This window comes from Ananas comosus, linkage group 18 (genome assembly GCF_001540865.1).
Source record: "Ananas comosus cultivar F153 linkage group 18, ASM154086v1, whole genome shotgun sequence".
NCBI lineage: Eukaryota > Viridiplantae > Streptophyta > Magnoliopsida > Poales > Bromeliaceae > Ananas > Ananas comosus.
The window spans coordinates 7,849,658-7,865,335 of record NC_033638.1 but is presented as its reverse complement, the minus strand read 5'-3'; the positions used below and the strand labels follow the sequence as shown (position 1 = coordinate 7,865,335).

Sequence of the window (15,678 nt, the reverse complement as noted above, 5' to 3'; positions counted from 1 at the left end):
TGAAAAGGTGAAAAAGTTGAATCAAAGGGACCAAAAAGTTAAAGTAAATTTTATTCATTTTTTACCTTATTATTATTATTTATCAGGGGTAGTATGTGTAGCATTCCCTATGCTAGCTGAATCTCGGCCGTAGATTGATGTGGGCACATTTGGTGTGATTAGGGGTCTAACTGGACCGGGTTCGAATCCGAGTCCGAGCCGGGTCCGGTCCGGTCCAAATCAATTTAGTAGGCTTGGGCCTATATTTCATTTTTAAAAAGCCCAGCCCAAAGTCCGATACTTTTGTCTCCTTGTTTAGGCCCATTTTAAAGTAAATTTTAGGAGCTTTTCCTTATATACCCTTTGCTACTATTCAAAAATTTCAAATTTATTCCTGTATTTTCAAAAATACCCTTCTAAACTATAAATCCCGTAAACCCTAGGGTATGGTCAACTACGGGTATATTAGGTATTTTTAAATTTTTAGGAGTATAGATATTATCCTTTTTTTTTTTTATATCTATATTTATACTATATATAAAAGAGCGAATAAGAGTTGTAGGTTTGATAAATTTTCTCCTGAAAATATCCCGGTATTCAAAAACTATGTTTACATTTTAAATGCCCTTGTAGTTTTCTATTTGATTTTATTTTCTCCTAAATTTATATCTTGTTAGTAGACATGATTTAGATTTTTAATTTATTAAATTTTAATAGATAAAATAAGTGTAACTAAATCTAATATAATTCTTTCTGTTTTTTCTATTAGATTAGATGATTATAATCAGATTAAATTTATTAGCTTTTAAAATTTGCAATTAAACTATCTACTTAAATCTTATATCTGTAATTTTATTTTTTGCACCAAGCGTGTAACACACGCACACTTGTACTAGTAAATATAAGGGAAAACTTCAAAAATCCCTCATGTGGCTTCGCACTTTCTCACTTTAGTACCCTGTGGTTTAAAGTGTATCAATTTGTTCCTGGTGGTTTTATTTTTATCTTTTCGGCAGCTTTTTTTTAATATTTTGTTAAATTATATACAAAAAACTTCAAATACATACCTAGATTTATCGAATATTTATTTTAGTACCCTTTAATTTTAACTCTGTCATTGATTTAAGAAAAAAAAATAAAATTGATAATAAAAAGAGAAAAACGAAACCACAAGGAGGCAAATTGATACACTTTAAACCGCAGGGTACTAAAGTGAGAAAGTGCGAAACCACAGGAGGGTTTTTTGAAGTTATCTCTAAATATAAACATATATGTTTATACGTACGCAAATATGCAGATGATAAATGTTATCTGTACACGCAAAGGGGAGGTGTGAATCTGACAATCCACTTATATATTCAAGAGTATAAAACAACCCTCTTGAATTTTTAGTCTTAAAAAAAAAAGATTGTGACATGAATAGTGCAATAAAAAGGATTATGAATATATAGTTATATAGGGTGCAAGATTTATACTTACTTTTAAAGTAAGTTCTTGAGAAATTTCTAATATTTTATTTGTCATGTATTTTGTTTATGTACTTGACATTAAAACATTAAGAGCAATGCTATTTATATATACACCCTAAAAAGCATTAATATGTAGCCCTCTTTTTGCTTCTATTTTCAGCTGCAGTCGCTTCTAATAGTGTTTGCCATACCCAAAAGCCTGAAATATTTTACGTACGGTAAGCCAGGCGCAGAAAGCTAGCTTAATCAATATTTGGAGACACACATACAAAAAATAAAATAAAATTCCAGTATTATATTTCTGATTTTGCTGCAAATAAGTTAATATATTAAGAAATTATAAGATGACACATTTCCTTGTTAGAACTTACTAAATAAAATTGTATTCTATAGCACCAAACATGCTCTTAGTGATTTTTTTCTATCGAAAATTCATTATTAAATTTCACCTTCCACAGTAGAAGACAAAATAGATGGCATGTGACAATTACTTAATTAATCAACGTTTTAATAGTACAAGCCAAAAAAGAAAAAAAAAAAAAAAGAATTGGCACCAGCCACTTAACCAAGATGTACTTTTGTACCCCCTCCAAAAAAAAATCTAACCTAAATTAACCTTAATTTGTGGCTCCTCTATAAAATTAAAAAAAAAAATGAGACAAATCGAATTAAAAAGATTATATATTATTTAACAATAATTAATGAAACAAATGCAGGTTTGGTAGTTATTTTGTGATTCTGGTGGGTCAAGCAGATCTCAACTAGAAGAATATGAATCCTTAGATTCCTTTTATTAATATTCAAATCCAGTGACACAATGTACTAGATCATCACACTAATATAATTAATATATTATGTGTTTATTTTTCTCAAGAATGTACATGGGGGTACATTACATGTAACCATCATGGCCTAAATCATATCCACTTCGCACGAAAAATAAAGCTTATTTCGTTGGTCAGCGCGCGTGCGATAGCAACGGCGCCCACAGAATATGTGCGAAGTTTAATTAATTTACAAGCAGTTTCAGGTTTGATATACACGAACTACGAAGGCATAAAAAGTCTATGAAGCAAGTGAAAAGTTGTTGACTGTTTTGTACCAACTTTTTATCTTCTCATTCGAAAAAAAAAATCAAAAAGAAAAAAAAATTCTATAATTATTACTAGTGTTGGTAACGAGGGGGAGCTTTATATATATGTGTATATATGGTGCGTTTGTTGTACACAGAAGCAGCTCAAAGGTGCCTTTTGCCGTTCTCTCTTTTGGGAGTTGCTTTTGAGAAAAAGTGCTTGTGCTTCTAAAATGGCTTCTCTCACACTAAAGCATTTCGTTTTTGTGGTTGCTCTCTTCTGCATGGCTAATTTCTCGTGCAAAGGTGAGAAACTTTAAAGAGAGGGTCATATATATTAATCACATATTGTTTGATCTACATAACCAATGAATCGATCTTCTTGACTCATCTTTTGGAGTGAGAGTCAGTTTAATACGGTGACTCTAGCGTTGAGAGTTTACTCCGTACGCAGAAATATATCATGAGAGTTAGAGAATAGTCAGATGTCTGTTGGCATTCCGTTCTTTCTTCTCCCTTTAGTGTTTGAATCAAAAAGAGTTTGTAGCGCAACTGAGTCGTGTATACAACTTTTTCTTTGTTAAGGCAAACTATTGATTTGCACGATTATTAAACCATCATTTGCTTTGGCTCTAGTGGCTTAATATTTCAAGGTGAAATTAGAGTTGAAAGTATAGAAAATGCATATACGAGTTCATGTTGAGATCTAGCTAAATTAGAGAATAAATAGAAATCTGTTAGCATTCTATGTACAACACGTACTCATTAATTCCTCTCTTTTTGAGGCCTATACTTGACGAGAAATTTTCTCAAGTCACCTGTACAAGTTAATTATGATCCTTTAAATATGCAATGCATCTAATTAAGTTTTTGTACTTTGAAATTAATGATGCAGCTCAAGATCCTGTTCAAATCGTGGCAAGAGCCGCACTTTGCTTTGATAATCATACTGTAAGTAGCATGCTCAAAACATTAACTTTTATAGGTTTATATTTGTAGTGTTAATTACTTTACTTATCCATACAGTAACAATGGATTTTTCTCCTTTATTTTAATTTTTTTTAATTTTTTTAAATTGAAGGTCACTCTTGCTTGTCTCGACGCGATGGGGATACACCTAAACGGCACCAAGAAGAACTCCACGAAGAGCGGTTCGATGGGGGAATTGGTTCCGAGCAAGAAGAATTCGACGGCGAATGCCACCTCGATTTTATGCAACACGCCGTGCTTCGGTCAGATGATGCTCGTGATGAACTGTGTTGACGGCATCCTCTCAAACTTCCAGGGCTACAACTCCGGGCTCATGCAGGGCGTCCGCGCCATTTTCCAGATGTCATGTGGCATCGGAAACAATGGCACCGCCGCCGCTCCTACTGCTCCTAACACCGGCGGTGAGTGCACATACGTACGCATGTATCTCTCACTTTTAGATTATATGTTTTGTCAGAGCTAAGTTTTTGGATTGAATAGGTTTCAGTGTGCGTGTCACATCGATCGATCCATCGATCGACCAACACGCGTAACTAAGATTTGTTCCTCTTACGGTGAACTCCATGTCGCGCAAGTATAGCTTAGAGCCTTTTCAATCAGCTTAGTTAGTTGGAGTTTCTACAAGAATGTTGTTTAAATTGTTAAAAAAAAAAAAAAAAAAAACTTAAGTGCTTTTTCATGATTCAAACTTCAAGATGATATATAAGCTCCAAATAAAAATTGAGCCTTGGAAGCAATTTTTCTTTTTATTTTTCTAATAATTACTCCAAATGTATATATATGAAAAGTAGCTCAATTACTCCAGTTGTCGAACATCTGTGATAAATTTATCTTACTACTCCATTAGTAGTCGAACTTATAATTTGTTTCCTTTAGGTCAAGTGGTCGATGGATCGAGTACAAAAGTACACTCTGGTTCCAACCCATATGGGCCCACCCTAATTAATAATTAAACAAGTTATTTGTGCATGTTAAGTATATTTTCGAGTCCTTCTCAATTAGATCGATCTTTTGGGCAACATCATATCATACGAAAGTGCAAAATTGCGTAAACATTTCACAATGCAAATACCGAATTTGCACACGTACTCAGGCAATATTGCATATATATATATATATATATAGAGAGAGAGAGAGAGAGAGAATTAGACTGGAATACTATTAATAGTACTAATGACGTGGTGCTATTAAGTTTTCTGTTCTTATATTAAAGGATGTGCGATTAGGATGATATGGGACTCCTAGGATTGATTAGTAGTATAATCGAACGGATGAAAATGATAAAATGTGTAAATTTAACGGTAGAAAACTTGATAACACCAAATACTATATATATATATATATATATATATATATATATATATATATATATATATNTTGCATATGGTGCAAAAGTTGGGTGTAGAAAAAAAAAAAAAAGCTGGTGTGTGTACTCCTGGTAGAGCAAGTGCTCAAATAACAAAGACCTTTTTAGGAATATATCATCAGTATTGATTCACAAAATTTCACATAGTTGCAGGATCCACACAAAAAAAAAAAAAACAACAACAACAACAACAACAAAAAATTGTCATATTTGTATTTGAAAATGAAACATATAATAATTCGAATCTCTTCTCACCTTTGCAGGTTCACTCGCGAAGTCGGGAAAGAAGATCTCCGGTGACTCCGGAAACACGACGGCCGCGACGAACAACGCGAATGGAGTTCTCCTCCCAAGCTACATGTGGATTGCATTGATGCTCTTCAACACTGCTTTGGTGCTGTGGTGTTACTAGAAGAAACACGAACTTAGAATATATATATATATAATAATATTTATTTGAACTTCAAAAAGTACACATCATACCTAAGCTATATATAGCGTATTTTGAAGTAGTTATTTGAACTTCAAAAAGTACATGATTTTACTACCTTACCTTGTAATATCTCATCGAATGCCAAAATATTGATCTCATTGAAAATTGGAATATTATTTCATAAACTGTGTTACAAATATTACAAGGTGAGATATAGAACCAAATGTTTCAAAGCTAATACAACTATTTTCGAACTATCGGAAGGTGAAAAAAAAAAGAAAAAGAAAAAACTTTTTAAAGTTCGGATATCTAATTCAAAATGGGTATGTTCGTGTATTAAGATTGTACGCTAGCATATATGTACCATAGCATGCTTAAATGAAGCCTCCTGATATATTGCTTTTTATTATTATTAATCTCCTTCCTTTTGCATGTACTTAAAAGAGTGTGAATCTTAATTATTTCAATCAAATTTGGGCCCGCGTTGGGCCTACATAAAAGGCCCAATAGGCCTGGTCCATCAAATTTGGGCTATAGGTCGAAAGCCTTGGAATTTTGGACCATCGGATTGAAACATATATTTAGCCTCAGTTCGATCGGCTACGCTTCAGCTTCTGCTTTCAGCAACAACCGTTTTTAGCAGAGTGTTTGGTAATAGAAAAAGTTTAGAACCTCTAAGGTTATTTTAGTTTTAATGTAATTATACTGACATCGATAAAATGACCTTGTTATCCGAAAAAAAATAAAAAAAAAAAGAAAAAATCCTACCCAAAAAAAAATGAGCCCTTAGATTGGGGCCTATACGGCCCAAATAAAATTGGCCGTACAACTCATGGGCCGATAGTGCTGGGCCTGGCCCAAGTCCGAATCTGTGTATTGCTTATGTTTTATATTTTATTGGGTAATTTGCACTTTTGATTCCCAAACTTTAATTTGATATAATTTCTAGCTCAAACTTTCAGAATTATTACAATCAAGTCCCATGACTTAATTTAGTTGACTAAATATTGACAAAGTGGTAATATAGAGGTGATGTGGAAGCATTGTGATTGATGATATGACGATAATTAAGATACTACATCACTTTTACATCAACAATGCATCATCATTTAATCAATTAAATTGGGTCGTCTGACTTGATTGCAACAATTCAGATAGTTCGAGTCAGAAATTATAACAAATTAAAGTTTGAGGATCGAAGTGTCACCCGTCTTATAGTTTGAGGACTAAACGTACAATTTACCATATTTTATTTTATGTTATGCTTTTGGCTAAATTACAAAAAATCTCCCTATTAATATCTGCTTTTTTTACTTTCCTTTCTGTCTTTTGAAAACCTACACTTTGCTCCCTTAAAAAATAAAAAATATTCACTTTGGTCCCCGCCGTTATATAGTGTTTCGTTTATATCCTATTTTTTATATCCAAAATACTCCAGAAACCCTCATCCTTCCTCACTGATGTCCTCTGCCGCGCCGCCTCGCCCTCGCCCACTCCTCTATCCATGCCCACACACGTGCCCTCGCTTTCCTCCGCCGACTCACCCTCGCCCTCACCCTCGCCTATCTCTTTGTCTACGCCCATTCCGATCTTTCTCTTACAGTCGCCGCAATGGAGGGGCGATGAGGGTGTTGGAGAAGCGGAGAAGCAGGTGGGGAGAAAACAGAGTTAGAGCTTGGGTCGAGGGAGGGGCGAAGAACGGAGGAGGAGAGGCTGCAGCTGAGGAGGAGAGGCTCTGGATCGGGGTGGAGACGAAGAGAATGAGAGGCAATTTAGTTATTTTGTCACGGCGTATCTTCTGTAAATATTTTTTATTTTTTAAGAGAGTAAAATATAAATTTTTGAATGATGGAGGGAAAAAGTAAAAAATCGGATATTGACGGAAAAATTTTCTATAATTTAGCTTATATTTTTTTATCCCATTATTGTTATTGATTAATTTGAGTGCACATTTTTTGTTTTAAAAAGCAAGCGAAAATAATCACTGTTGTTTTTTTTGAGAATAAGTAGCACGCTACCTGCTTCATTCATTGAAAAAGTGAATTAGGCTACAGGGGTGAGACAACAAAGGCCTCGAAAGTCGAAAAAATCAGGGCGCACCACGAAAACAGGGTCAAACTGCAAGTCACGAAAGATAAAATCATTCCTCGCCTTCCAAATAGTCCACCAGCATGCTGCTAAACCGGATAGACCATGTCTCCTACTTTGACCATCATCCCTCTCCTTCCACTTATCCCATACACTATGTACGTCGAAATGGTCACTGTTGTTGTTGTTGTTGTTGTTGATTTTTTTTTTTTTTTTGGGGGGGGGTAAATGCATAAAAATAGTCCCGAACTTTTGACTGTTCACATATAGTCACCTAAACTTTCAAAGTATTGCAAATAACCATCGCATGCAAGCTTAGAAGGGCTTTCTTGACACTCTAAATCAATACTGCAGTTGAGAAATTGATTTTTTAACATCAAACTTTATTAACAATTAAATTTATTTTTAGTCAATTTTACCAAAAGGAATGCTCTTTCACATTGAGAAGATATATCTATATCGCCGATACTCATTCTTTATTATTTTGTAACCAATTGCGGAGTATTAATCGCTTAAATAGATGGAATATATATATATATCTGGATAGTAAATTGTAAAATTTTGAGAATTGAGATTGTAGATATGAAATTCTCTAATTTTAGTCAGCTATCTGCAAATGGATGAAAGTTCAGATGATTGTGATGTAGTTAATTTTCTTTTTCTTTTTTTCTTTTTTTTTTTTGCCCTTTCAAGATAAATCTAGAAGAGTTGTTGGCGCATTCACCAATTATTATTTTGGTAGGTGGAAAGGTGTGGAAATAATTGGTTGCACTAACTATATTCTCTTGGTCACTTAGTGAGAAAAGTAGCTTTATGGTCTCATTAATTTTCCCACCAAATCCCTTCTTTTCTTGCAAAAGAACAACTACCACATCTAAAAATCTCTTTAAATCACTCATCATGAATAATTTCACTTAGTCCATGTAATTTGAATTTTTGTTGCAATTTTGAAGGCAAAAATTTAGCCATAAAAATTACACTTTGTTTGATGAGAGTGAAAAAGTAAAGGAAATCAATATGGTGGATAGGTTTGGTTTGGTGTGAGAATGGCCTATGTTTGGTGGTATTAAGCAATGATGTTATGAATCCAAATCAGAGTTCTCTTCACATTTCACTTCCTCATTTTACAAATTAAGCTCAAGTGAACCCTTTACCAATGGCTTTTGCTTTCTCCCTGAGATGGTGGTGGTGCTTTTTTGTGGTTGTGTTTTGCTTCTCTTCTTCTTTTTGCAACTCAGGTACATTGAATTTTGTGATAAAGTGTATTATGTTGTTTTTTTTTTAATACTAAATAGAATTAGAAGTTTTTTGCTTTTGTGATTAAGTACTTTAATTTGGTTGCCAAAATAGCAATCTCTACAGCGTTTGACAACTAGAAAAGACTAAATTTTATGTAAAAAGAGAGACAAGCTATTGGAGAAACTTTTTTTATATGAAGTGCGCATGCTTCTCCTAATAGCTCTTACGGAATTTGCTTAATCATCTTATATGTGTATAACCTCAAACAGATCCAATGGACATTATTCATGGGAGAGCACTATCTTGCTTCGATTATCGCCCCGTGAGTACCTAATCACAAACTTTATTTTAAAGTTTGAACTCTTATCAATATTTGAGCATTAATTGTTAATTTTTTTTGAGATGAAAATACTAGGTCTATAGCAGGTGCAATGACTCATTCAGATTGAATGAACAAGGGAGTGTTAACATTCCACAAGAAGGAATAGATGAGTATTGTGAGGGGCCATGCTTTGAGGAGACACATTTGGTGTTAACTTGTGTTGGTGATGTACACAATAGCTTTAGGTTCAGTAATGGTGCATCAGTGAAAGATGTGAAGAGTGCTCTCATTAGAAGATGTGGACACACCCCAAAAAGAGGTGAGTTAAATCAATAATTCCCTAATCTTATTTTTGGGGATTAATTAATTGCACCAAGAATAATAATCTTGTAATGGATAAAGAGAAACAAATTCTGATCTGTATATATATAATATGCGAGGGGTGTCTCACTTATCTGCTTAAGCTTCTTGGTTGATTCGAGCACTTTCGATAGTTAGACGTATTCACGGAGGGTAGTTATAAGGAGCTCAATAAGTTTGAGGTATGGCGGGGATATTTTTCTACTATCTAAACGTTGTCCAGAAGTTTGAGTGCTCGTTCGTCTCCAAAACAAGAACCCTCAGTTTAACAAAAAAGTTATTAATGCTTTTTAATTTGCATAGATTTAATCAAATAATACTTTTGTAGAAGCTCTAATGTGGCCAAACTGACATTAATAATGGTGAATCTTACTCTGGTAATATTAATGCGTTTTATTCTTGTGTACGTTTCAGGAAATGTTGCTGTCGCGGAGCACTTTGATATCGATAATCCCTACGGGTTCGACGGATTTGGTGATTGCTTTGATCATGGAAACAAGCTTACAATTCCTATCTACTTGTTGATCTTTCTCACCTGTGCTATGCTTATTTTGGGTTAGTAATAATAATGTCATTGAATGGTGCCCTCATCATGCTGAATATCTTGGCATGTTAACTTAATTTTGTGATCTTGGTCTAATTATTATTTATGTCTTTTTATTCTTTTTATTTTTATTTTTTGCCCCTTTTGAATTAAGAAGGGTATCTTTTATTTTATTATTATTATTATTATTATTATTATTTTTATTATATACCAAGATTTAAATCCAAAAAAAAAAATCTTGGATCGTTCACAAACTCCTTTAAATTTTTAATATTTATAAAAAACGAGTTGACAAGATGATGGAGGACTAAATATATATTAGTCCTTGGATGAAGAGGTGCGAGATTTGCAGCCCCTTTTTTTTGGAGTGCGCATACAGCATTGCTGTTTAAATAACAATTTACAATACAGAACGTTGTGTCACGAAAAAAGAAAAAAAAGGCCAAAAAAATGGTACTAAAATATACACGCAATCCAAATACGAGAACCCTAAGAGGGAGAGAGATCGTTATGATCATTTGCGGCTGCTTGTAGTTCAAGTGTAAAAGAGCTTGGCGAAGAGGAGTTCGTTCCAGGTGTCCTGGAGACCGGGCAGGCACCAGTGGACGCAGTCGGAGTAGCTCACAGGGTTCGCGAGCTGTTCCGGGGAGAGGGGTAGCCACTGTTTCTTGTAGATCGACGTGTGCGCGTCCTTGCGGTAGCTCGACAGCTGCGTGATGTTCAGAAACGTCACCGATACCTCCGACTCCGCGAGCTCCTCCCCGAGCACCTGCATGATGCCCTTCCGGCAGTCCGAGCCCCAGTAGTTCGGGTCCTCGATCATCGTCGTCTGGTTGTAGCAGTTGCCGCCCGGTTCGGCGCCCCAATCTTGGCTCCTGTATATACATATATACATGGAATGTTGAATATCAGATAAGTTGCAACTTACGAGGAAGTCTATTATATAATATACTTATACCACATTATCAATAACAAGCTAATCACATTTTTTTATTTAAAAAAAATATAATAAATATATATTTTTTTATAAATATGATAAGATGGATAAATTCAAAGAAAACAGTATGATTGATTAGGTATGTCACATCAGCAATATGGATAATACATTCTAGACTTTTTACCTAGAAATCGACATCGGGTCAAGTGTGACATTGACATCAAATCAAACAATCTTCTGAAACTTATAACTGCAAATATGAAATTGACATCAGTTCAAATTTCGTAAAGTCTCTGTATCTTTTTCTTCTATGGAGACATTCTTAACTTCTAATTTTTAGCTAAATAAACCATAAGTTTTATCAAATTGATTGATAATTCTGTCAAATTTAATAATTTAAATAGTTTTGTAGGCAAACAAACTTTGATTAATTTGCTGCCGATACTAATTTAGCCATAAAATGTAACGAAATGTTTATCTTAATTTACCATGAAAACTCAAATAGAAAAATGAAAATTATTCATATTAAGCTTGGTAATTGATATCCGAGATCCTAAGTTCGAATCCTAGTTGATTCACATTTCCAGCTAAATTTATTTCTAAAAAAAATAAACGAAGCGGATAGCATACTATCTTTTTTTTTCTAAAAAAAAAAATGTACGTAATCTTATACTCACTTTTGATGGGAAGGTGACATACTGGTGAAAAAAACTCGTGTTTTCGTCAGGTCCATATTATCCTGCACCCATCTTAGCATATCTTTCATCGCCATTCGATACGCGTCTTCGGTTGTTAGCTCCACCACGTCTTTCGCTTCATTAAATGACCCTTCTCCTTCTCTATAATTATGCAAAATTAACCTTAAAAAACTCACAAAAAGGAAATTAAAATTGTCGGAAACATAAAAAAAAAGGATTAGGGTTACAAAGAAGTTACAGGATCTTCATTGTGAGACCAGTCATCCACCAGAGGTATGTGTTGAACACCAAAATATCAACTCCCTTCCAGTTTTCGCCATGCTTGTTTATCGAGCCTCTTCGAACGATCCGATCGGAGATTCGATGCACGATGGCGTCGTCTGAGTTCGATTCGAGGAGGAACGGAGCCCAGTAGAATTGGATCGAAGCGTTGTAGTTCTACATTCAAAGAGAATTCGACCTGATCTGACCTGACCTGACCTGACTTGACCTGACCTGACCTGATCTAATCTGGCTCAACCCAACGAAAAATGAAGTGAGACAAAAGAATGAGGTTACCTTGGCTGTGAAGGTGCTGAGCGAACCGAAGTTAATCTCCATGGATTTGGATTCGTTAGGGACGACGGAGTGGAGAAGGCAAACCATCGAATAGAACTGGCCACGGTTCAGCGAGTCGCCGACGAACATCAACCTCTTCCCTCGCAGAGCCTCTAGCATCATCGTCGCATTGAAACTGTTTGAATTGTTCAACGTAATTTAACAACATTCGCTATATATGTATGTTAATAATTAATGAAAGATAATAGAGATTTTGCTAACACAGCTCCAAACCTAAAATCCGTAATCCCGAACCAATTCGATTCGACTTTAAGTTGAGCTAAGGTCGGGTTAGATTAGGTCGAAACGCGTGGATGGGTTAAATCGTATTACTCATGCTCTACCTAAAACTAGTTGTTATAGTACACGAACAAGAAGTTTCCCAAATTTTTAAAAAGAATAATATAGAACTAATGATTGAAGCTGTTAATAATATAGAACTAATGATTGAAGCTGTTAATCTTTTCAATTCAAGGTGAAAAAGTTACCAAAAATTGCTATTATTATTATTATTATTTCTTTTACCCCAGTAATGGTGCATAAATATATTTAGTTTCTCCTAGTCAAGTAGTCAACAATGCTACAGCTAATAATTGCCTCTCATGTTCTGTCGGGTTGGTTTGGATTTTAGAATGGATTTGGAAATAAAAATTTATAATTCGTACACTTTATATATAGATATATATTTTATACTTTTTTATCTGAAAATTCATATAATTTTTTTTAAAAAATTAGCCTTAAAAAAAAAACTGATAAAATTAGTAATAATAAATACTATAAGCTCTTAGATGAGCGGCGTGTAAATTAATCTAACATTTAGTCTAGGTCGACAACACTAGTTGTACATCCTCTCCCTCTAAGGACTTATTTTTTTACAGTGGACCTGTCACATCTCTTTTTTTTTTAAAAAAAAAAATTATTATCAGTAGTTTCAAAAGTGGGATATAAATCCTACATCTAGCCTATCCAAGAATTTAAATAATTTCTTTTTAAATTTTAAATATTTTTTTTAAAAAATGATTACTTATATGCCTCTAAAAATTTTTAAAATATTTTTTATATTCCTACTGTTTTTTGTTTCAAATATACTCCTTGTATATTTTTTTTTCTTTATTCAAAAATAATCCTACTGTTAGTACCTATTAAGTCAGCTCGGGTTAAATCTGGATTAAATTTCTACCGCAGTTAAAAAAAAAATCAAAATATCTCTTTTATTCTTAACTTAAGAGCAACTAACAAAAGTTAGTGACGGGTAAAAATAAATAAGAAATTAAAATAGGTAATGGTACAAAGTCAAATTTTAAAAGACAAAATAGTAATTTTACAGAGATAACGACTATTTCTGACAGTGAATTAAATCTAACTCTAGAAATATATTTGAAAAAATCTGAAAATTTAAAAATATATTTTTAATATTAACCTTCTAAGCAGAATAAATGAAAAAGTTCGAAATTTTTATGAGTTATATAAGCAATTGCCTCTAAAAAAAGTAAAAACATGATAAAACTAGCATGCATATTGTTAACTATAAAAATTTAAAAGAGTTGCATAAATTCTTTGAATGAGATAGTGTGCTACTAAATTTTCCACCATTGAATTTACTCTTTTGACTATTTATATCTGTTAGATCATACTATTAAACCAACTATCCACTCAACCCTAGAGGACCACTATTATTTTAACTGTACATCTCTTCATTTCATGCCAGAACTGAAAATCTAATAGCACCAATAACTTAGTACTATTAGAAGCATTCCCGCTTAGATTTATTTTAACATTTACGGTCGATTTTTGGACGCGAGAGCAGAGCATTTCCTGTACCGACCTTGGAAGAGAGCAGGCGTGGGGTTGCCACCTCCAGTGCTGGTAATCTTTGTCGGGCCTGCCCTGCACCTGGCAAGTCAGCTGGGGCTGTATGTACGGGCACTGCCACTCTTCGTACAGCGGCCGGCCCGACTCGTCCTTTACCCACCTCCCGCTGAACACGTCGCACCGCCCGCCTCCTCCGTCGAGCTCCCCGACGGCGAACGGCAGCTTCTGCGGTCTCGCCCCCCTCCTCTCTACTGCGAACATTACCGACATAAGAAACACCCGCATCGAACGACTTTTATTAATGCGCTAGTGCAAGTATCCCTATGTATATCTCTGATAGAAAATAGCTCAGAAATAATCCTAATATTCTTAGCTACTCTAAGTTATGCGCACCGGACAGCAATATTAATGTTTTAATCTTACGGGTTACATGCATGATATAGATCAGAGTAATCATACCACGTGCACCGTCAAAAAGTGCATTAATTAATGGAACATATCAATAATTCTTCTCTTTTAACATCTAGCTCAGTGGAGTTGGTAATAGTAATATCAATGAGTCGTTTTCAGACCTATTTTTATGGATAACAAATTTAAATGTAAAACCGTACTCGAACCTCCCCGCAGAATACAAAAATCATTCAAAGCCGAAACCGTTCTGTTAAAAAAATCGAAAATCCGGATCCAAAATCACGAATCGGAACCTGACTATTTAATATACAAAATATTAAATCAAATTATTAACATATATTGACTATTAAAATAGATATCTAAGGAGTTAAATTTTATAATATAAAATAAGTTTTTATATGGATTTGATTTGGTATCCGTAGAATTTCCATTTTTTTCTTAAGATCCATAATCGAAACCATCTTTGTTTAGCATCTGTAGCAAACCCAATCCATTCCGCTTCAGATTCGGGTATAGATATTCGCACTCATTGATAGATCTAGTCGGGTGACTGAATCAGATGTCAAAAAAAAACTCTGAATCCATAGGAAGGTAATACTACCCGTTTCGTTTTTCTTAAAAAAATTAAACTTGGCCGAAAATATTAAACAACTAGACTTCAGAATGAAATTCTTTGTCACTTGCGTTAGAAACGGTTGGTAGCTCAGAAACAGTATGAACAGAATGTAACTTACTGAGCTGTGGGATCCGTGTGGCTGCGTTCCGATCCTCCGCCTGCCCGGCGAGGCGCGCGAAGTCCTCGCCGTAGAGGAGGGAGAAGAGGACCAAGAAGAGCAGCAGAGTGAACAGAAGAGGCGACAGGCGGGCCTTCCTGAGGGCCGAGGAGTAGGATGCAGAAGACACAGGCTGCTTCATCACACTCTCTTTAATTTAATTACTTGCTGACAACGCCAACTTAGTAATCTTAATCTGTGTGGAGAGGTTTTTTAAGTTGTTTTGGGGTTGAATAAATATTGAAGCGGAAGCAGAAGCAGAAGCGGAAGCAGAAGCAGAAAAATGAAATAGTGAACAGCATATGGGAGAGGAGTACCAATGCATTTATTAGTTATTACACCTGTGTGGAGGGTGGTCTATTGTGAATAATATAGTTTGCTTGGAATTGAGAAAAAGAAGAGTAGATCTGTAGATCCAAGCTGAGGTGGTTGGGTTGATGCAGGTCCCTCTTAATTCCAAAGACATCGTACCAATTTTAATTCATGGTCTGAGCCTGACACCGCACCCGAATTGTCGGGTCCCAATTTAATTTTCTTTTTTCCTNTTTTTTTTTTTTTTTTTTTTTTTTTTTATCCCTTGAGAGTAAA

General features: G+C 34.6%; 3 protein-coding genes across 4 annotated transcripts; 2 read left to right on the top strand and 1 right to left on the bottom strand.

The window, feature by feature from the left end:
* Positions 2,710–5,725, top strand: LOC109724149. Its single transcript, XM_020252865.1, has 4 exons — positions 2,710–2,826; positions 3,416–3,471; positions 3,602–3,911; positions 5,140–5,725. The coding sequence occupies exons 1-4, from the start codon at positions 2,754–2,756 to the stop codon at positions 5,286–5,288; spliced, it is 588 nt and encodes a 195-aa protein (XP_020108454.1). The 5' UTR covers positions 2,710–2,753; the 3' UTR covers positions 5,289–5,725.
* On the top strand, positions 8,294–9,993 carry LOC109724151. The gene is made up of 4 exons (XM_020252866.1): positions 8,294–8,635; positions 8,906–8,958; positions 9,052–9,277; positions 9,733–9,993. Exons 1-4 carry the CDS (start codon positions 8,554–8,556, stop codon positions 9,876–9,878), a joined length of 507 nt encoding a protein of 168 aa, XP_020108455.1. The 5' UTR covers positions 8,294–8,553; the 3' UTR covers positions 9,879–9,993.
* Positions 10,101–15,466, bottom strand: LOC109724148 (protein trichome birefringence-like 33). 2 transcript variants are annotated; one of them, XM_020252864.1, is made up of 6 exons: positions 15,052–15,466; positions 13,920–14,154; positions 12,056–12,230; positions 11,736–11,935; positions 11,477–11,638; positions 10,101–10,737 (listed from the first exon to the last, which is right to left on the bottom strand). In XM_020252864.1, exons 1-6 carry the CDS (start codon positions 15,230–15,232, stop codon positions 10,398–10,400), a joined length of 1,293 nt encoding a protein of 430 aa, XP_020108453.1. In that variant the 5' UTR covers positions 15,233–15,466; the 3' UTR covers positions 10,101–10,397. The 2 variants fall into 2 exon arrangements, with proteins under 2 accessions (XP_020108453.1, XP_020108452.1); XM_020252863.1 differs by having other exon boundaries at positions 13,920–14,157; positions 15,052–15,465.